General features: G+C 37.0%; 1 protein-coding gene across 1 annotated transcript in view; it reads right to left on the bottom strand.

Moving 5' to 3' along the window:
- Positions 1–1,180: 1,180 nt before the first annotated feature.
- Positions 1,181–23,943, bottom strand: part of LOC137399855 (pleckstrin homology domain-containing family G member 1-like) — a 49,780-nt gene continuing 27,017 nt past the window's right edge. Inside the window, exons 6-12 of the mRNA XM_068086096.1 lie at positions 18,810–18,932; positions 8,746–8,944; positions 8,063–8,158; positions 7,557–7,702; positions 6,211–6,399; positions 5,886–6,042; positions 1,181–2,281 (exon numbers count right to left, since the gene is read on the bottom strand). Coding sequence (XP_067942197.1) covers positions 1,929–2,281; positions 5,886–6,042; positions 6,211–6,399; positions 7,557–7,702; positions 8,063–8,158; positions 8,746–8,944; positions 18,810–18,932 — 1,263 coding nt within the window. The 3' untranslated portion in view covers positions 1,181–1,928. The remainder of the gene's footprint in view (positions 2,282–5,885; positions 6,043–6,210; positions 6,400–7,556; positions 7,703–8,062; positions 8,159–8,745; positions 8,945–18,809; positions 18,933–23,943) is intronic.

Raw genomic sequence — 23,943 nt, 5'->3', positions numbered from 1 at the left:
ATACAGTGGTCCAGCTTAACTGCTTCTAAATCTCATTTGATTCATTAGTTCGTTATTAGTTTAATTTCTATTCGGTCACTCTTTGTATTAGCAATGATATAGAAGCTTCTAAATCATTGGTATTATTCATTATCATGTGTCTAAGATTCTTGCGTTTCTCATCCAAAGTCATTATATAAGTTTTATTTATTCTCAATAAAATATGCAGTCTCAGATGCACAAACTATGGAATAATAGTGCAGGTTTTAGTGTTAAGTCAATAGGAGTTAATAGATCAGCTGATTCGCGGTGCACATCACCATGATGTTGCGTCATGCTAATAATAGGCCTCACTTATTTTGATTATTCGCATATCTAGGGTTTACTATATCTATGGATAATACAGAGTTGAAATACAGGATTGAAAATTCTCTCATCTCATTAATAGAAGATGAGATAATACAGAGATGAGATAATACAGAGATGAGAAAATACAGAGATGAGATAATACAGAAATGAGATAATGCAGAGATGAGATAATACAGAGATGAGATAATACAGAGATGAGAGAATACAGAGATGAGATAATACGGAGATGAGAGAATACAGAGATGAGAGAATACAGAGATGAGATAATACAGAGATGAGAGAATACAGAGATGAGAGAATACAGAGATGAGAGAATACAGAGATGAGAGAATACAGAGTTTAGATTATACAGAGATGAGATAAAACGGAGATGAGAGAATACAGAGATGAGAGAATAAAAAGATGAAATAATGAGATAAAAACAAATATAATATTAGCAAAAGGAACTGTTAGATAGCTAAAAACTAGAGACAAGGTAGCACATTAGCATTTACAAATACATTTGCTAGAAAAGCATAACTCTATCTATTGACAGAGAGAGGAAAAAATCAACCCGCATTTAAAATTATGCAAAACCGTAATACTTCTATAGATGTAAAATAGGTTTATAGACGATTTATAGGGTGAACACAATTATGGTAATTATGAATAGAAGAGGCTTTATATAGCTTTACAGGATTTTATTCATGCATACAAGATAAAACAAGGTCTCATTTTGTCCTGCTAGTGAGACTATTAGACTTCCCTACTACAAATATCTATTAACAACCATGTACTTAATAATATTTTTGTTAAAAGTTAGATACCTTCTAGATGACTATTTATTTAAAATAACATTCATAATGCTCTACATCAATGTGATACAATGTTGCAGTTTTAGGCAGAAATGCGCACTATATATGAGCATTACAAATGCATGAAAAAACCTCTCTTATACATGGTCAGCAGTTTCAGGCTATTTAAAGTAGTTGAGGGAAACTGGAAGACTAATAGAAACATAGTCAATGTTTTATTCAGATTTGAAATGATTGCATAACTATAAAATAGAGACTGTTACCCTTTTTAGATAATCAGCATTCCTTTTCATATACTTTGACTCACAAAAGTTCATAATTCAGCATTTTGATGCTATTGTGAGCAATAACCAAAGCAAAAGTCACCTATACAACCACCGAATAAGTTTTAACAAATGCTTGCTATTTCATAGTATTTACAGCGTCTACTCACAGTGACACCAACCAACATAACCAAATTGGTTCTCTGATTTTAACATAAAACAGCTAAAAAGGTCTAGTGGTGAAAGGCGATCACTACAGTCAAAATTCTTTGTAATGTTGATCACACTTGATAAATCCTAATACTTCAGTAAAAGTCTTTATTGTGAGTTGAATATATTTTAACCATTCAAAACTATATATTGGTATAAAAAATTATATATTGGTATCAAAAACTATATCTTGATTTCTTGATTAACTTCTGTGTAGTTATAATTATAAAATAAGTATGAAAATGTTAGAGCTGATAAAGCGAGGAAAGTAATATAACATAATATACAAATATTTACCAGAGGTTAGCATTAGTTATGTAGCATTAGCTGTTTTCAAAACAGTGTTAAATCGTTCAATAAGGGAATCGGAAAAATTATGCAAAATGTCAAGATCAAATGCACAACTTTGTTCAAAAACTCCGCAAACTTCATTGTCATTGTTATCAACCTCGTCATCTAAAAATTCTAACATCGAGGGTGAACTATAACTCGATCTGTTGAGACTGTCACTTCCTGATGGAGTTTCTAAATTGGTTGTCAACAGTTCTTGAGATTGTGTTGGGGTTGTTTCCTCTAAGAGTGATACTTTGTCACAACGCTTTTTGGCACCATGCTTCCAGCGAATCATCTTTTTTAATATCAAAGACTTTTTAAAGTCTGAATTGGCTACAATAGACAAAAAATATATACTTTGATGAATCTATTAGTAAAGCTAGTAGAATGCATGCAGTTCAAAGTTTATTCAGCTGAAAACAATAATTAGCTGCACAAGAATGTGTGAGTTCCTTGCACTCATCTAATTGAAGGACTAGACTTTTAGCTTACCCTAGTCTGCTTTTACCCTAGTCTGCTCTTACCCTAGTCTGCGCTTACCCTAGTCTGCTCTTACCTTAGTCTGCGCTTACCCTAGTCTGCGCTTACCTTAGTCTGCGCTTACCCTAGTCTGCTCTTACCTTAGTCTGCTCTTACCCTAATCTGCGCTTACCCTAGTCTGCTCTTACCTTAGTCTGCGCTTACCCTAGTCTGCTCTTACCTTAGTCTGCGCTTGCCCTAGTTTGCTCTTACCCTAGTCTGCGCTTACCCTAGTCTGCGCTTACCTTAGTCTGCGCTTACCCTAGTCTGCGCTTACCTTAGTCTGCGCTTACCCTAGTCTGCTCTTACCTTGGTCTGCGCTTACCCTAGTCTGCTCTTACTTTGGTCTGCGCTTACCCTAGTCTGCTCTTACCTTAGTCTGCGCTTACCCTAGTTTGCGCTTACCTTAGTCTGCGCTTACCCTAGTCTGCTCTTACCCTAGTCTGCGCTTACCTTAGTCTGCGCTTACCCTAGTCTGCGCTTACCCTAGTCTGCGCTTACCCTAGTCTGCGCTTACCCTAGTCTGCACTTACCCTAGTCTGCGCTTACCTTAGTCTGCGCTCACCCTAGTCTGCTCTTACCTTAGTCTGCGCTTACCCTAGTCTGCTCTTACCTTAGTCTGCGCTTACCCTAGTCTGCTCTTACCTTAGTCTGCGCTTGCCCTAGTCTGCTCTTACCTTAGTCTGCGCTTGCCCTAGTTTGCTCTTACCCTAGTCTGCGCTTACCTTAGTCTGCTCTTACCTTAGTCTGCTCTTACCCTAGTCTGCGCTTACCCTAGTCTGCGCTTACCTTAGTCTGCGCTTACCCTAGTCTGCGCTTACCTTAGTCTGCGCTTACCCTAGTCTGCTCTTACCTTAGTCTGCGCTTACCCTAGTCTGCTCTTACCTTAGTCTGCGCTTGCCCTAGTCTGCTCTTACCTTAGTCTGCGCTTACCCTAGTCTGCGCTTACCTTAGTCTGCGCTTACCTTAGTCTGCTCTTACCTTAGTCTGCTCTTACCCTAGTCTGTGCTTACCCTAGTCTGCGCTTACCCTAGTCTGCTCTTACCCTAGTCTGCGCTTACCCTAGTCTGCTCTTACCTTAGTCTGCGCTTACCCTAGTCTGCTCTTACCTTAGTCTGCGCTTACCTTAGTCTGCGCTTACCCTAGTCTGCGCTTACCCTAGTCTGCGCTTACCCTAGTCTGCTCTTACCTTAGTCTGCGCTTGCCCTAGTCTGCTCTTACCTTAGTCTCCGCTTGCCCTAGTTTGCTCTTACCCTAGTCTGCGCTTACCTTAGTCTGCTCTTACCTTAGTCTGCTCTTACCCTAGTCTGCGCTTACCCTAGTCTGCGCTTACCTTAGTCTGCGCTTACCCTAGTCTGCGCTTACCTTAGTCTGCGCTTACCCTAGTCTGCTCTTACCTTAGTCTGCGCTTACCCTAGCCTGCTCTTACTTTAGTCTGCGCTTACCCTAGTCTGCGCTTACCCTAGTCTGCGCTCACCCTAGTCTGCACTTACTCTAGTCTGCGCTCACCCTAGTCTGCGCTCACCCTAGTCTGCGCTTACCCTAGTCTGCTCTTACCTTAGTCTGCACTTACCCTAGTCTGCGCTTACCCTAGTCTGCTCTTACCCTAGTCTGCGCTTACCCTAGTCTGCTCTTACCTTAGTCTGCGCTTACCCTAGTCTGCGCTTACCCTAGTCTGCTCTTACCTTAGTCTGCGCTTACCCTAGTCTGCGCTTACCCTAGTCTGCGCTCACCCTAGTCTGCGCTTACTCTAGTCTGCGCTCACCCTAGTCTGCGCTTACTCTAGTCTGCGCTCACCCTAGTCTGCGCTTACCCTAGTCTGCTCTTACCTTAGTCTGCGCTTACTCTAGTCTGCGCTTACCCTAGTCTGCACTTACCCTAGTCTGCTGCTTACTCTAGTCTGCGCTCACCCTAGTCTGCGCTTACCCTAGTCTGCGCTTACCCTAGTCTGTGCTCACCCTAGTCTGTGCTTATCCTTAATTAATTAATTGCATCATTGATTGATTATTGCATAACATACATGTGTTACTGCTTAAAGGTTGACTTGCAAAAATATTCACATTACAGTTATTTGGTACCAAAAGATTCACCATGTCTCACTCTGCTGTGTTGTAGGTGCAAAGTATGTGGAAATGCCCAAAAAGGAACAGTTAACCGCAGCCATCACAAAAATGCCGTAGATCTGAATCCCTTTCCAGAATTCCTCAAATGAGATGTAATTGAACACCATGGCTTCTGTTTACACTTTTATGCAACCTCTTTCAGAGAAATGTTTTCACAAATATACTTCACATATTCAATAAAACCATGCCTATTGTCTTTGCGCATCTATTTCATCATCATTCTAATGCTGTCACTTTGAGCACTGATATCTCAAAACCTACCGTAAAAATTTGTCTAAATTTTTAAGCTTAGCTCGAAGGAGTGAATATCATCCTCTGATACACATGACACGCATGTTGGTCACCTGTAATAGTTGAAAAATGCCGCAGAAATTGTTTGTGCCATTTGGCAGGAAGTATGGGTCACATGATAAGATTACGACTAGACGATTAGACCAAGCTGAAACAAAACTGTAAAGTAGCGAGTATCTATATTTGATACAGGCTTATCGGTAAAACCCGAGGTGTTTGTCATAAACTAGTGCTATGAGACATTTTGTATTGAGCCTTTTATTGGCCTTTCAATTCACGGGATAACATCCCGTGTCAAAACAATGACCAAAATGTTTGAGAGCGTCACCAAAATAAAGAGATTCCACACCACGGCGTTTTTGTGATGGCTACGATTAACTGTTCGTTTTTGAGCTTTTAAAAGCTTGTAATCACATTTCCACATAATTATTTTGCACCTACAACACAGCAGTGTAAGACATGGTGAATCTTGTGATACTAAATAACTGTAATACGAATTTTGTTGCAAGTAAACCTTTAACATAATGCAAAATAATAGCCTACAAGTCTTGTCTAACAAACCTAGCCTAATAGATGAATCTTACCTAGTGTACAGAATTACAAGTAAGTAAGTAAAGAAACTAGCTACTGATAGCATAACGGCAGTCATTTTACATAATGAAAGATAACCTGGGGTACAAATATTGAACTAAGAACTTTGGCTATCTTTGTCATCACCTAAGTCTATGGTGTTTAGTCTGCAGCAAACTAGCCTGTATTAATTAACTATGGCTTTTGTCTATCCATGCTTTTCTTAACTTGTACCAATATTCACCTCGAATCTGTAGTTTAGGAGTTATCTGCTCCGTTACTCAAATTCTGCAACAACTTCATTTAAACATAGTCAAAAGAGCCTTTTATCTTCTTCTGTTTTGATAAAAAAGCTCAGCTTAACTAGATTATTGAGTTTATGTTCTAATAGCATAATCAGATTTTTCAGAGTTGCGGTTTTCTGTAGGGCCTACCTGTCGACTGAACTGCTGGATTCTTCGAAGAGGTAGATGTTCGGGGTGCTTTTTGGGTTGATTCTCGTACTGAGCTAGCCAACAAGTCATTGCATGACTTTGACCTGACTCTAACATAGTTGCTCACCATTTCTCCTGAACTCTGGAACTGGTGAATCTACCAAAAGCATTAATACATTCATTGATACATACTTCGTAAATATAAATAGGCTAGTGTCAAGTCAGAGTTACGCAAGAATATGTACAATGGCCTACTAACTGTGATCGATTAAATCTCATGACTAAACTTGGAAAGTGTAATGCTATCCTTCATACAGAGACTCACCCGAGAAATCAGCTTGTGGTGCCAGCTATTAAACTCTCCTTTGCCCATATCACTGTGAAGCTTACTAGCGTGAGGTGAAAGATCATCATAGCTGTGTTCCTGAGTGAAGGGCGACTGCGAGCTACTAGAGTTATTCAGCTGAAAGCTGATAGATGAAAGTTGGTCTGAGGAACAACTTATGTCAGATTTCTAAAATATGACAGCGAGCATAAACTCAAAACAATAAGCAGTCTTTACGGCAAAATGACGGACCTCTTGCTAGGGTTTGCTTAACTGATGCAATATAAGTAAAGTAGAATTTTAGTATCCGAATGGCGTACAAACAAACAGCCATTAGCTCTAGCTAAGTTACATGGTAACTAACAGGTACTAAAGAGAGTACTGCTCGGTTTAATGATTGTCCTAGTTACAATTACCAATATGGTCTAATCATTTAGTAGCCACATCATATCACTATACTAGTAGTACAACCAATCACCTTCAGCAGTCACACCAACAGATCGGTAGTCAGAATATACCACTCCAGAAGTAGCCACTACAGATCTCTGTACTAATAGTTACCATAAACAACCATATTAGTGCTAACTCCAAATTACCACTTTAGTATAAGTTAGTATAAGTACTAGTTGCCTTGCCAGTAATAAAAACAGTTGACTATATTACATGTAAGTACCAAAACAGACGACTATACCAGCAAGTGCAACAGACCATCATCCTAGTAGTCACAGGATTACTAGGATGATGGTCTGTTGTACTTGCTGGTATAGTCGTCTGTTTACCACACGACTACTAGGATTACCACACTACTAGGATTACCACACTACTAGGATTACCACACTACTAGGATTACCACACTACTAGGATTACCACACTACTAGGATTACCACATGACTACTAGGATTACCACACTACTAGGATTACCACACTACTAGGATTACCACACTACTAGAATTACCACACTATTAGAATTACCACACTACTAGAATTACCACACTACTAGGATTACCACACTACTAGGATTACCACACGACTACTAGGATTACCACATGACTACTAGGATTACCACATGACTACTAGGATTACCACATGACTACTAGGTTTACCACACGACTACTAGGTCCACCACACGACTACTAGGACTACCACAGGACTACTAGAATTACCACATGACTACTAGGTCTACCACACGACTACTAGGATTACCACACGACTACTAAGATTACCACACGACTGTTAGGATTACCACAGAACAGGACGACTCTATACTACTGACAACAATAGACTAGTATGTTAGCGGTTACAATGTATCAATACTCTATTAGTTTTGATGTGTCATAAGATCTTACCAAGGACATAGATTCAAATGCAGAATCATAGTTTTTTATCAAGCTGCTACTTCCACCACTCGTTGTGCTTGAAGATCGACGGAGGTTGATGGAGGATTTAGACTTGGTGAGTACAGAAGTAGTTAGTCGTCTCCTCACCTTCTTCCCTAAAATAATCAGGTTGTTTACTTAGAAAAATTGCTACTGAATCACTGCTCCAAAATTGGTATTCAATGTAGATTTAAATGTATCTTATACACTTCAGTAGTAATGATTATTGAAATGCATAAGAGGTGATAGCTGATTGGACGCTTTCTCAAGCGTGCAAAAACTGTATAAAATGTGGAGTACTTACTATGCTATTCGCAATCCATTTTTTAATCCTAATTTAACTCAAAAAGTAGCAGTGATTAAGTCAAATTTTTAAGCTAAAATTAAAATATATGGTTATATAGTTTAGGAACTAAATGATGAAATCTGTTCACTTCGTGTTCATCTCGTGCAAGCATTGAGAAGACTGAAGGTACCTATACTTGAAGGAGACAAGAGGTGTGGGAGAGATGGCCGTCGTTTCATTTGCCTCTCTCCACTTGTTTGTGAACTCGATGCTTTTTCTAAATGACCTGCAACACGGAAGAATTGTAAACAGGCGTTCATTCAAAAAATGACTAAAGGTTTATTAAAAAGAGTGAGAAATCTTTGGATATTAATTCTGCAACATTCAGTGATCTAGTAAAAGTTTATGTGCTACCAAATACATACTGTATGACCAATGTCAATGTGTGAAATGGCTGACAGCATGAAAAAATATTGTTTTTAGCCTAAACCTGCGTAAATGTCGTTCTGGTCTGTTTTACATTATTTTACATCAGGCTCTTTGGTTTAACTGTACACAGCTACATGGAGCCATATATTATGTTAAATCACTTTCTATTAAAATAATTTAATTATATTACATTACTTTATATTATATGATATTATATTATTTCTTAATGGATTAAATTGCATTGAATTATATCATACTATATCATTTAATATTGTCATATTGTTGTATACTCTATCATAGTTTATCACTTTATACTTTATTGCATTATAATATTTTTCTAGCAGTTGACTACATCTGAAACATGAATTTGCTACAAGCACTGGCATTGTTCATGAGATCTTACCAACTATGAATTCAATTCACTACTATTATTATTTGACTCACCATGATTGGCTAGCAAAAGCTTCTTTGCCTTGCTAGGAATGTTGTGGTTGGTCAATTTATCTAGCTGAATACACCAGTCCAACTTCTGTGGCAGAGTCTTTGCCCTGAGAGTAACAGCCTGTGAAGGACTTGAGAAGGGCACGACCATGAACTCCACCTCTCTTTTTGAATAATCTTCTATCACCACCAAGTCTAGACACTGGAACAGCATTAGTTTTGCAATAAAACATGTTTTTAAATATAATCTGAAAATTATTATGGTTAGCTCAAATTGAACATTTGTTCATATAAAAAGTCCAAAGTTTGTTGACTACCGCTGCCTGGATGTATGAGCCATGCTGAGTGTCTCAAACGGCATGTCGAGACCTACAACTGAGACCAAAGTGGGGCATATGCAAATGTATACAGATGACAACGAAGCATGCGCCATCAAAGTTCAGATTATTAATTCCTTCAAATCATATGTTTGGATGAAAAATGATATATTGAGTTGGTACCAGCGTGGCACGGGCTCCCAACAATAGCTTTGACACATATGACATGAATGACAGACATATTCAAACTAGCAGAGATAGCTGGTGATTAACTCAACCTTGGGACACTTATGGTATGTCGAAGCTTGAATAATTGCAATTACCAATTCTGAGGCAAGAAAATGCTTGAAGTAACAAATATAGTGCAGAAAAGATAGATAGCAGATAGATAGCAGAAAGAACGAACTTACTCGTGGTCAGATCGCACAGAGAAAACCTACTCATGGTTAGATAACATAAAGAGAACTTACTCATGGTTAGATAGCGCAGAGAGAACTTACTCATGGTTAGATAGCACGGAGAGAACTTACTCATGGTTAGATAGCGCGGAGAGAACTTACTCATGGTTAGATAGCACTGAGAGAACTTAATCATGGTTAGATAGCACAGAGAGAACTTACTCAGAGTTAGATAGCGCAGAGAGAACTTACTCATGGTTGGATAGCGCGAAGAGAACTTACTCAGTGTTAGATAGCACAGAGAGAACTTACTCATGGTTAGATAGCACATAGAGAACTTACTCAGAGTTAGATAGCACAGAGAGAACTTACTCATGGTTAGATAGCACAGAGAGAACTTACTCAGAGTTAGATAGCACAGAGAGAACTTACTCATGGTTAGATAGCACAGAGAGAACTTACTCATGGTTAGATGGCACAGAGAAAACTTACTCATGGTTAGATAGCACAGAGAGAACTTAATCATGGTTAGATAGCACAGAGAGAACTTACTCAGAGTTAGATAGCACAGAGAGAACTTACTCATGGTTTGATAGCACAGAGAGAATTTACTCAGAGTTAGATAGCACAGAGAGAACTTACTCATGGTTAGATAGCACAGAGAAAACTTACTCATGGTTAGATAGCACAGAGAGAACTTACTCATGGTTTGATAGCACAGAGAGAATTTACTCAGAGTTAGATAGCACAGAGAGAACTTACTCATGGTTTGATAGCACAGAGAGAATTTACTCAGAGTTAGATAGCACAGAGAGAACTTACTCATTGTTAGATAGCACAGAGAAAACTTACTCATGGTTAGATAGCACAGAGAGAACTTACTCATGGTTTGATAGCACAGAGAGAATTTACTCAGAGTTAGATAGCACAGAGAGAACTTACTCATGGTTTGATAGCACAGAGAGAATTTACTCAGAGTTAGATAGCACAGAGAGAACTTACTCATGGTTTGATAGCACAGAGAGAACTTACTCAGAGTTTGATAGCACAGAGAGAACTTATTCTAGATTAGGTTAGAAAAAGTGAAAAAATAGAATAAACAATCTAGACAAAAGGACGGGACCCATCAATCTTGCCCATTTTCATATTTCTTGAATTACATTATTAACTTTTATTAATGCAATAAATTACTTTAAAGTATTCAGCCAACCTGGCAAAAAACTGGTAAAACAGCGAGTGAAAACTAGCTAGTTATTTGATCTAGGTCATAAAATAAACGTGGAGAGGTGAAAATTTAGAATATATATTATGAATATATATTATATGTATACATTTGAATATATATTATGCCTTTTAGAGAACAGAAACAGAATTTTGCTATGTTATTACCGGTTAATTTCAACATTGACAACTGTTAGAAAAATGCTCCTTCCACCTCCTCAGATTTCACCTTCCAGCCAGCATTTTACACAAAACACACTGTTGACACCCATTACATAGTTGCTGACACTGTAGTGGGCCTACACAAAGCCCACTTTGGGAAGTTGGTTCAGAGATTCCGCCTCAGCTTGGTTTTCCATTAGCTTTGTGTTATGCACGCTTATATAAGCAGCTTATGAACACAGCAATAAATAAGCCTGAAGTTCCTGCTAATAATCCTATATAAGCCCTTAGCCCCCAATGGAATGATAAAATGTACATCACAGACAGCCATCTCCTATCAGCATCTGATTGAAAACAAATCTGAGGTATGCAATACTCGTGTTTCAATCAATTTGTCCTCAATATCTGTCCCATTCAGATGAGACCTGACTTGGAGTTCACCCTAATTATCATTTCAAAGAACAGCCAGTTGTCTCTGCTTATGTTTCAAAAACTGCTCTGGGTAAACATTAAATGGACTGCCATGATAACCACCACTGCGTAGGAAGTTTCAGAGGAACAGTATAACTCAGCTGTAATATGAACTCTCATCAGCTATTAATTAGGTACAAAGAAATCTATTTATAACCCTTTGAAATAAACACCATTTAAGTGCTTGGTATCCAGCGGAGTGCCACGGCTAACTTCTGTCTGAAGCTAAAAGTTAACAGGTGTGATACTTGATGCACAAAGTCGTACTAAAATGCATTATCAGGCCAAGTCTATTATCTCCTAGTGCACATACTACACACGCTGACTACCTTAATCGTCTCTTACTATCAGTAATATACGAGTTGACTCAACTTCTTACACTAATTTCTATTGAACTCCTAGTTTTTAAATTTGAGTTAACAAAATTCAGGCGTACAAAATGTGTGCCTAAATAGGTCAAGCCTATAAAATACTATATACGATGCGCCCCAGGCTTACGATATCCCTGTTATAGGCTGATTTTTGTCCCTCTCCACACGAAATATTTTCCGCCATACGAAATCAACAAAACATTCTCTAAACATTAAAGTTTGGCAGTCTAGGTGCTAATTACGTCAGAATAACAAACATGCCGATATGCTTTTCACCGAAATCTCTCTAACAACGAATGAAAAATATACGATGCTCGATCTCGTTCAGTTCGATGTTATTATTATTAGTTAATGTAAAAACAAAACCGGAAACAGATAGAGGATAGAATTTTAGCAATGAAAAAGTTGAAATTCAGTAAAATAGTTAAAAATCCACACCAAAACTTAGCTTTATGTACGCGTTTTGTAAGCTGAATTCATTTAAGTTAAATTCAACGCTTATGTTATGTCTGTCTCGAAAGTAAAAGCTACCTACGGTACGTACTGCACATATTACATTGTAACGTTACATTTTATTGCAGATCATAACCACTGAATACACTAAAGTTACTGTAGGTAACTATAGTTACTAAGGCTAACATGTTATTTTGTTACTGTACAGAGGGTATTAAGGTCGATTGTATAGAGGGTATGGGAGTCAACTGTACAGAGGGTATAAGAGTTGACTGGAGAGAGGGTATAAGAGTCGACTGTAGAGAGGGTATAAGAGTCGACTGTACAGAGGGTATAAGAGTCAACTGTACAGAGGGTATAAGAGTTGACTGGAGAGAGGGTATAAGAGTCGACTGTAGAGAGGGTATAAGAGTCGACTGTACAGAGGGTATAAGAGTCGACTGTACAGAGGGTATAAGAGTCGACTGTACAGAGGGTATAAGAGTCGACTGTCCAGAGGGTATAAGAGTTGACTGTACAGAGGGTATGAGGGTCGACTGTACACTGGGTATGAGGGTCGACTGTATTGAATTAAAAATGAGACTATAACTGTAGTTGTTGAGTATGAGGTAAGATTTTGCAGAAAGATTGTGGCTACCAAATAGTCTGGCAAAGTCTTGATAAATCATCCTTTCCAAATGATTTAATATATTTCTATACAGCAGAGAAAAGAATTTTTATGTCAGAAATTTTTTTGTTTTTATCAAAAAGTAAACAAAATAAACCTAGTTATTTTTACTAAAGGATTATGGACCAAGTTTGTCAGTTATAGAAACATATATAGAACATGGTTTGCCATATAGAAACATTACCTAATCAAACTTATTTATATTTGATATTTGTCATTGCTCTAGATCCCATTGTATCCCTTTTGTAACCTATAAAGTATATAATCGATTAGTTTTATTTCTGTTACATTTTAAATTTTCATATATTTTAAATTTAAATGTTTTTTAAATTAATGCTTTTTCTTGTCGTGTTTTTTTATTGCCTGTAACAAGATTTATTTTATATCTTCTGCATGTCTCAAAAATGTCAATTCGGATAAGTTTTAATTTGGTAAAAAACATGATTCTTTGTCTAACAGGTCAAACTCTATTTAAAATTTTTTAATAATAATGTTGAGTTGAGCTCAGCGGTAACATACTAGTTCTAACTGTGCTTAACACACAAAAACAAAAACACTGTTGTTAAAAACTCTGTTGCTAAAAACACTGTTGCTAAAAACACTGTTGTTAAAAACCCTGTTGCTAAAAACACTGTTGCTAAAAACACTGTTGTTAAAAACGCTGTTGTTAAAAACTCTGTTGCTAAAAACCCTGTTGCTAAAAACACTGTTGCTAAAAACACTGTTGCTAAAAATACTGTTGTTAAAAACTCTGTTGCTAAAAACACTGTTGATTTGGTTGCTTTGAAAAAATAAACCTAGTCCAAATCAAGTCTTTTAAATGAAATATGACTTTGCAGATATAATACAGTAAAACTTCTGTTTGAATGCCATGATGCTTTATTTTTTAAAGCGTGTCCTATAGTGGGCTTTAATTAGAGGTGGTATTCAAATAAAGGGCGGCGCATTATTTTTCGACGAGCTTGTCAGATTTTTTAGAAGATAGATTTAAGCATTTTACTGGCGAAGCGATGCAAATATCGATTATATTTTACACTCTTATTCATGCGAATCGACATTAATGCCTTCGACCTCAGCAATTTTCTAAACCGTTTTTCATATACGTCGAAGTATCAGACAGGGTTAAACAAGGGGCTACTTTAATTATACAATATTAGTGTAGTGCTCTTAAGTGTAGCGCTCTTAAGTGTAGCGCTCTTAAGTTTAGCGCTCTTAAGTGTAGCGCTCTTAAGTGTAGCGCTCTTAAGTGTAGCGCTCTTAAGTGTAGCGCTCTTAAGTGTAGCGCTCTTAAGTGTAGCGCTCTTAAGTGTAGCGCTCTTAAGTGTAGCGCTCTTAAGTGTAGCGCTCTTAAGTGTAGCGCTCTTAAGTGTAGCGCTCTTAAGTGTAGCGCTCTTAAGTGTAGCGCTCTTAAGTGTAGCGCTCTTAAGTGTAGCGCTCTTAAGTGTAGCGCTCTTAAGTGTAGCGCTCTTAAGTTTAGCGCTCTTAAGTTTAGCGCTCTTAAGTTTAGCGCTCTTAAGTTTAGCGCTCTTAAGCATTTCAATGTCGCTTAAATGTTTTAAGTAAAAAATCGTAGTAAAGTTTTGAAGTTACAAAACTTACATAACGTTTTTAATTCGTAAAGGCGTTTTTAAAGTTTAAAAGTAGGAATGCACCATAATAATGGCTGCTATTACATCGTAGTGTTCTTGAAGGGTATTATTATTGTTCATCATATCCCTTTAAAGTTTTCAGGTCAGATTGTAAACTATATTATGGTCAAATCTGAAAACAAGTGATATAATTTAGAACTTAGTGATTTCAAATCTGATAGTAGTTTTGATGATTGTGACGATTGATCTTCTCAGGTATGCTGTCACTAAGATCATGGCAACTGCTATAGATACAACGAAAAAAAGATTGTTATTGATATAACCGATTCATTACTAGTACTATTTGTACACACACTTCTACTGATCACTTTCTATTATGGGTTCGCAGAGATCAAAAAATGCCAAAGTGGTGGGTGAATAGAGGAGGCATTCAATTTAAAGGTTGACTTGCAAAAAAATTCACATTACAGTTATTTGAAATGAAAAGATCCACCATGTCTTACTCTGTTGTGTTGTAGGTGCAAAATATGTGGAAAGGTGATTACAAGCTCTTAAAAGCTAAAAAACGAACAGAAAATCGCAGCCCCACGAGACCGCCGTAGTTTGGATTCCCTTTCCAAAACGGCTCAAATGTGATGTAGTTGTGAGAGATGGTTTCTGTTTACACTTTCATGCAATCTTATTCAGCGAAATATTTTCACAAATATACTTCATGCATTCAATAAAACTATGTTTATTGTTCTTACGCGTCAGTGTTATCGTCATTGTAATGCTGTCACTTTTAGCACTGATATATTATAACTTACCATAAAAAATCATTAAACTTTTTAACCTTAGCTCGAAGGAGTACATATCATTGTCTGATAATCATGACGAACCTGTTGGTTACCTGTGATAATCGAAAAGTGCTGCAAAAATTAATTGCGAAGTATTGGGTCACGTGATCGGATTACGACTTGACGATTCGATCAAGCCGAAACAAAACTGTAAAGTAGCGAGCATCTATATTTGATACGGGGTCTTCGGTAAAACCCGAAGTGTTTGTCATAAACTAGTACTGCGATAAGTTTTATATTGAGCTTTTTATTGGCCTTTCAATTCACATGAGAACATACGTGACAAGACGATAACCAAATTTCGTGGTTACGTCATCGAAATAAAGAGATTCTAATCTACGGCGGCTTTTCGTTTTTGAGCTTTTAAGAGCTTGTAATCACATTTCCACATATTTGGCACTTACAACACAACAGAGTAAGACATGGTGAATCTTTTGATATCAAATAATTGTAATGTGAATTTTGTTGCGAGTCAACCTTTAACCCTTTGGCAGGGGAAACGACCAGAATGTCGTTTATCGGTTGTGTGGGGAAACGACATTTATGTCTATTTCGGTAGACGTTTATAAAGCTGTCGCCTAGTAGCGTTAAACAAAGGATATGAACACTAGTAAGTTTTAAATATCATCAACAAGATATCGGTCGATGATTTACAATATGAAACGATTATCTGAGAGGTGTTGCTTTGCGCTAAAAGCTAAACAAATTGCGCCTCCTTGGAAAAGAATAAATGTTGGAAAAACCAGTCAACATCGGCTCGATTTTCTAAACAGTAAATCAAAAGATTACTTGATCTTGCGATCATTAGTGATTTTTTGTCTGATCAGAATAAAAATAATTCAAATGATAGAAGTGATGTAAATTTTTTTGGTTTTTTAATATACTTGTAATATACAGAAAAAACGATCGTTATGGTGGCTCGCACTGCTACGTTATAGCGTTTGACTCTACCGAAAAAAATGCTTCCAAGCATCTTATACAGGGACAATTGCTCATGGTTGTATTTTTTTTGAGTAGTACATATGTGAATGAATGTATATGTACAAAAATTTATGTTCATAGAAATAAGTTTAAGATTTGAGCTATGCATGTTCATAAAATATCGATTTTATTGAATTTTCGAAAATAAATTACATGAGTTTCGGTTGTTTTTGGGGGGGCTTATACCTGGTCAAAGGATTAAGGTTTGCGTTGCATTTTTCAACCCTTTGCCTGTAGTGGTATTCTGTTAGAAGAGATGTTCAAATAAAGGTGGCGATCAAATAGAAATTTTACAGTAATTCTGTAAATCAATTGAGGTTGGAGTTATACAGATTTGGTGAAGAGGAAAAATATCAAATGATTTTAACATCAAAATCTGCTACATATTTACCCAGTGTGATGAAAATTTACATGAAAGTCGAAAAGCCGTACAAGACTGGTCAGCCTTAACTGTAGAAGGGCAGCGACATGGCAAACATAGCAACACTTGACGTCAGATTACTTGGGTGAATGAAACAGCCAAAATGGTCAGTCTTAAAGATTTTGATCCCGCTTAACTTCATTTGTTCTAAGTGATTGAGTGTACAACACAAACTAGTGAATCGATGTTTTACTTTATTTCTTCACCTTGGCGTGAGTTGAGTAAAAAATAAAATGTTTTAAATGGAATTGCACGGCGTTAACGTTGTGCGAGAGATAGGAAGATAGAGAGATGTTCGTCCGCGTCGCTTCGTCCGCGTCGCTTCGTCCGCGCCGCTTCGTCCGCGTCCCTTCGTCCGCGTCGCTTCGTCCGCGTAACTTCGTCTGCCATGCAGTCAAAGAGTTTAGCTATCAGGTTGCAGTTGCAAGAAATCTATGCATAAAACTAAATAAGACAGTTGCACAAAACAGTTTTAAACCCTAATCATGTTTTATCACTATTTTGGTACACATAATAGCTATAAGCTACAGTACCCTTACATACAATGTATGCTCTGCATTTGCCAAGCAAGGCGATTGCAAACAGGCTTGAGTAAGTTGCAGGTGTTGATCTGAGAGTATCAGTTAGCATAGACTAAGATCCATCCAGCTCTCAGGCTGAAGCTTGAGTAAAGGAATGTAACTATGTATAAAGCTTGAATGATACTGCTGACAATTTATGAGGCCTCATACAACATTTCTATTGACTTAGTCAGAAAGCAGAGATAATCGAGACAGTTATCCACCATAAGCAGAGCATACAAAGTAATTTATTCTATCATTCTTATAAATCAATTTGACACTAATGGTTACCATTTCTCAACCACTAATCCAACATTTACGTTAGTCAGGTTTCTCAAACTATGAGACTTAGTCTGCTGTCAACTATCCGTCTAGTGAATAAACCTTAAACCATAACTGCCACGTACAACTTTTATCGTTTTTTCTAGGTAAACCAGACACGCTGATTCCGATTTTGTACTCAAAATAAAGATTGGTTCACTAACTTTCAAAGTCATGAAGGCTTCTTTAAAGCGTTTCAATATCCGCCTTGAAAACAACACAATCGGCATAACAAGCTCCACCCACAAATACGTGGCGTAGTCTAGCTTTTTAGGATCGGAAGTTACGAATGTTTAGTCTGATGTAGAATGATAGAAATGGGTGTCTTAAAACCCATTATTATCTAAATTCAGCCTTGAAAATAATCTCAGTCTTTTATGAAAGGTAGATAAACTATTTAAAATTGCTCGTAGCTTATTACAAAATGTTTAATTGGCTGAATGCAAAAAAATGAGTTCAAAAAAGCGTGATTTTATCACAAGCTAATGTTGTTATCGTGCTTTTTAAGCTCATTTTTAAATATGCAATTTTAAATAGTTATGGTTTCATGTCTTAAGTAGAGCAAGTGTTTTAATGACACTGCTATAAAGATTAGCAGATTTGTCAATAATTCACAGATTCACAACAAACGCTTGAGAGAGAACTCTTTTCTGAATGTTTCACTGTTTTTTATGTATAAATTCCTATGGTGTTTGACAAAACTAAACCAAGAACAACAGCGAAATGATGAGAAAAGACAATGCAACAAAAACAGATCACAACTCATTAAATAATATAGGCTAAGGTGAAAGAAGTTGAAAGGAGAACACAGAAAGAGAAACTTTTAAAGTTGCAAATTTTAGATATAACTATAATTAAGAGCGGCGACAACAAAACTAACGATATAAGCAAAATATCGCACAAAAGAGCAGAGATGAGAACGAAGATGAATGATTGAATAATAAGAGTAATAATAGAAATAGTAATAAGAATAGTAAGAGAATAATAGAAATTTAAGTTGCTTCAGATTGATGAGAATGTCTAGAGAAAAATTAGAAAAAAATGAATGAATAGGTACTTTAGAAGAAAAATAAAGAATATAACTTTTTCACTGGCAAATCGCAAATAGCGCACTGGTCTTTGATACCTATATTCAACGCATAAAAGAGAAATTATGAACTTATTCGTAGAGATCATAGGGCCATATTACAAACCTAAACCTGCCAAACTAGTATTCATAATTGAGCCTTTTTAGTTCTCATCTTAAATTTCCTCTGATCTCTCCATCTCTCTCCATTTATACTCTATGTTAGAACTTACTCGTAGAATGGTATGCAGTGCGAAGACTTCATTGATCCTGTGACACAGCACCAGCACGTTCTCAAACAGATAGATAAACATAGTTTTCGATGGAGTGCTACAGCCCATAACTTCCATTTCACTCTAAAAGAAAAAAGCCATCAATCATATCGAACTTATTGATCTGAATTTGATTAATGACAACAATCAACTAATCTTGACTAATCTCAAAATTTTAATTCAAAGGTAGTCCAGAATGCATTATTATTAAGAGCAGCATTTGATTATTTAAATTCTAGCCAATAATCCATAGGAAATACTTACAAAAGTTTTTTAAAAATCATGGTCAATCGCAAATTCAAGCACTTGTTAAGAAAAAAACATTAGAAAATCAAAACTAATGCATGAAATCAAGCAGAAGAATTTAATAAAATGTTACTCTCATTGCTATGGCAACTCTTGCTTAATGCTTTTCAATTGATCCGCACAAAAGGAAGCTTTTTCTTGTTAGTTGTTATCCATAAAATCAGAGTTGCACATCTTTAAAACCAACACTATAACCATTAAACAAAATAATTAGCTAGCTTTCCATCCACTTCTTGATATTTGAAGCTTACTGTATTTCGTTCCCGCTGTATATCTCGGTTTTCAACCCACCGTGAACAATGGTGTGCATGCAGTACCCGGGAGGATGTATGTTCTCAGTGCCTACAGTACCGGCAGTGATCACACAATGAAGGAGTTGTCTGCTCCTAGACAACGGTATCTTTCACACATGAAGGCAACGTATGTTTCCGGGCCAAGGTCGCATTAATTCCTTTACCTCCAGACAAAAAAACGCGTACGCACATTGATCACAAAAATGCATGTAAAGTTGTATATATAATGCATTCTGGGTACACAGGCTGCCGGTGGACGGTTCTCGCTACCGGCAGCATCCTGCAATATACTCTGGGGACCGTAGCAAAGTTCAACTCACTGAACTGCGGTATGAGGTATGCAGTAAGTTCAACTCGTTGAACTTTGCTGGCGGCCGTCGCCGGCAAAAAAAATTGCCGCCGGTCTGCGAGTTCTCAGCAACTGCCTGTTGCACCACTGCTGTTCCTCACAATGGGGTGAGAACGTGGTTTCAGCCGATAGCCTGTGTGATACACCCACGGTGGGGTGAGAACCGGATTTCAGCTGATAACCTGCGTGATACACTCACAGCGGGGTGAGAACCAGGTTTAAGCTGATAGCCTGTGTGATACACCCACAGTGGGGTGAGAACCAGGTTTAAGCTGATAGCCAGTGTGATACATAATACAACGTGTTGCGATTTTCCATGATCATAAGAGGTCTTGCGAGCTTGATCAAAACATTATGCTTTTCTGAGGCTTATGGCAACTTTCCAACTTTTAGTTTCTAATTTTATTAATCCAGACACAGAAGATTCCTTGAAGATGCTAGCAGTAAACAGAAGACTCCAGTGAACAGCTTGCAAAGTATTTTTGTCTGCACACACTGGTTTAATATAAGCAAAAAATATCCCTGTCATTTAATTGCTTGAAGATTGGCATAATATACAGCCATTTTTAAGGGAAAGATAATATCCTAATATTATATCACTGCGTCTCTACCTCTATAGACACGCAGTTGGATGTAATGTTAAAGATTTTGATTAGTTATCATCAAACAAACACTCTACATTCAACAGCCATAAATGTTCTCCTAATATAATCTTTTTCCATCTAAACGAGCCAAGAAAAGTCATTGTTAGACCAGATGAAAACACTGGGTCACTCGAAGCCTAACAAACAGCACACTATGTCTTTAGCAGTAGTGAAACTGACTAGCCTGATCAAAGAAAGGCATTCTCGCCGGTGATAAGCGGATGAGTGACTGGTGTCAGTGAATAGTCATATTCTAGCCCTTTAACTAGCACATTCTAGCACATTTCTAAGCAGTTGCGAACATGTAAACATGATCTCATAAGCGATACAAGCTAGAGGTTTTTCAGTGGCTGGCCACCTAGTATGGTATGTTATATAAGAAGATTACAAGTTCAGAAACTATTGAAGTGTGGCAACTAACCTACACAAGGAAGACAGCGTCTGAAACTATTGAAGTGTGGCAACTAACCTACACAAGGAAGACAGCGTCTGAAACACAAATATTAATTGGGTATAAAATAACAGTAAAAACAAAACATATCAAATCCACTTCAGTAACAGCAGTCACTTTCTACTAGAGTAGTGACGAGCATAAGCATTCCTGTGAGGGCTGTATGCCGAGTTCAATAATAATGGGTGAGTGACTAGCGATGCATTCATTTGGTTAGATGCTCTCTATGTGATTACTTTATGCTAATTGACCCATCTACCCCATCTACCCCCAACTGTCTTGACATCAGGACCTCCAACAGTTCAGTTCATCTAGTTAGGCTAGTCATCACTTGATACTCTAGTTACTTCAGCAAGTGTAGTCACTCTCAAACTGCCATGTGAAAATTTGTACTTCTAGTTTCCCATTGTATTTATGTTTGTTCAGCATATCAGTCCAGTCACAGAGTTTCCCATTGTATTTATGTTTGTTCAGCATATCAGTTGAGTCACGCAGAGTTTCCCAATGTATTTATGTTTGTCCAGCATATCAGTTGAATCACACAGAGTTTCCCATTGTATTTATGTTTGTTCAGCATATCAGTTGAGTCACACAGAGTTTCCCATTGTATTTATGTTTGTTCAGCATATCAGTTGAGTCACACAGAGTTTCCCATTGTATTTATGTTTGTTCAGCATATCAGTTGAATCACACAGAGTTTCCCATTGTATTTATGTTTGTCCAGCATATCAGTTGAGTCACACAGAGTTTCCCATTGTATTTATGTTTGTTCAGCATATCAGTTGAATCACACAGAGTTTCCCATTGTATTTATGTTTGTTCAGCATATCAGTTGAGTCACACAGAGTTTCCCATTGTATTTATGTTTGTTCAGCGTATCAGTTGAGTCACGCAGAGTTTTTCGTTGTATTTATGTTTGTTCAGCATATCAGTTGAGTCACACAGAGTTTCCCATTGTATTTATGTTTGTTCAGCATATCAGTTGAGTCACACAGAGTTTCCCACTGTATTCATGTTTGTTCAGCATATCAGTTGAGTCACACAGAGTTTCCCATTGTATTTATGTTTGTTCAGCATATCAGTTGAGTTGCACAGAGTTTCCCATTGTATTTATGTTTGTTCAGCATATCAGTTGAGTCACACAGAGTTTCCCATTGTATTTATGTTTGTTCAGCATATCAGTTAAATCACACAGAGTTTTCTATTGTATTTATGTTTGTTCAGCATATCAGTTGAGTCACACAGAGTTTTCCACTGTATTCATGTTTGTTCAGCATATCAGTTGAGTCAATCGAGTCAGTCAAGTCGAGCAGTTTCTTTGTTTGTGATTTATTTATGCAGCCCAAATCTAAACAATTCCACAAAACTATCACTTATCTATGATTATTATTATCTATGTTCATATTTACATCAATCAGATGCCATATTTTAAAACAAACAATTCAACAGCATTTGACATCTATCTGTTCTGTTGGTCATTGTATGTCATACTGTGAAAGTCCTATTTATAATAAAATGACAGGCTTCTTGAATATTGTAAAACAGTTTAATAAGTGTCAAAGTAGTTTTTAGGAAAGACATTACATGAACCAATGATATGATAAGATGAAAATATCTTCCTACAATGTATAGACATTACAACAGCTGGGTTTATCAATTACCATCAATTACTATGGGTGACGCTGGACGCAATTTATGTAACAGAAAACCATTAGAATTTTCTATGGTAGAGGTATGCAGTTGGGGTTCTATGGTTCTATAGTAAAGGTATCCAGTTGGGGTTCAGTAAGCTAAGATTTTTATATTCTCAATGGTGGTAGAGAAAAAGATAACAGAAGGAAGCAAGTTTAGTTCTCTCACATTACATGAGCATCTTTAAAAATGCAACTATGGTGGCTGGTTTCATAATTCAATAAAATTAGAGCTTGATACAATCAACAAAGTTTATATCTCCATAAGGATGGCATTCTGCCTAGTGTGGCCAATTAAACTATACAGCTGAAACAAGACCAGCTTACCACATGCAATTTACTTTGGTCTTTGTGACTGAGTTTAGTTAGTAAATACGGTGCACCGTACAATAATACAATAATACTATAAACAATATGAGACCAAATACATGTAAATAAAGCATATATATATATTAAATACATGTAAATAAAGCATATATATATATATTATATACATGTAAATAAAGCATATATATATTATATACATGTAAATAAAGCATATATATATTATATACATGTAAATAAAGCATATATATATATTAAATACATGTAAATAAAGCATGCAGAAACTCGTACAGATCGTAGGCATTTCAATGAGCATAACAGATATTTTTGAAATTTTGACACATTTTTTTTCTTTGGTTTTAGCACCGCCCAGCCCAAGCATACTAGCTGTCGATTCAATGCATGAAAGTCAAATGCAGAATTGATGATAAGCTATGCCACAGAGGTATGAGTGGTATGTTTGATACAGTCTGAGCTGTCTGTAACAGCAGGTACAAAACTCAAATACTTCTTATGATGTTTCCAAGTATTTTACTGTTTGCTTTATGATGCCATTGTTTAATATGTAAACTAAGAACAGTGCAAGACATGAGAATTCAGCAGCCGTATCAACTCAGTAGCACTTGTATAAGACTAGGAATCTACTGGCATATGAAAGCAGTAGCATTTGTACAGAACTAGGAATCTACTGGCATATGACAGCAGTAGCACTTGTATAGAACTAGGAATCTATTGGTATAAGACAGCAGTAGCACTTGTATACCCTAGGACACTTATATTTTGCTAGTATTTAGTTTCGTGAGTAGCATACAGAGTAGAATTTCACTGCAACTTAATTCGGTAGCTCTGATGAGTGCGAAAATATAGTGATGTGAAAATAAATGCAGTGGAACAAACATAATTAGATTCCTCAGGTTCAGTTCACCGCAGGCCTGTATTCACTGGTTGCAAGTTGGGGTGGCTAATGTTAGGCGACTAATTATGAACACCTGGGAGTGTTGAGGGGGCGGTGGGAGCCCCCAACAGGCTTTTCTTAT

The sequence above is a fragment of the Watersipora subatra genome, chromosome 7, assembly GCF_963576615.1.
Source record: "Watersipora subatra chromosome 7, tzWatSuba1.1, whole genome shotgun sequence".
Lineage (NCBI taxonomy): Eukaryota > Metazoa > Bryozoa > Gymnolaemata > Cheilostomatida > Watersiporidae > Watersipora > Watersipora subatra.
Note: the sequence above shows the minus strand (reverse complement) of the source record. Positions and strands in the feature narration are given on the sequence as shown.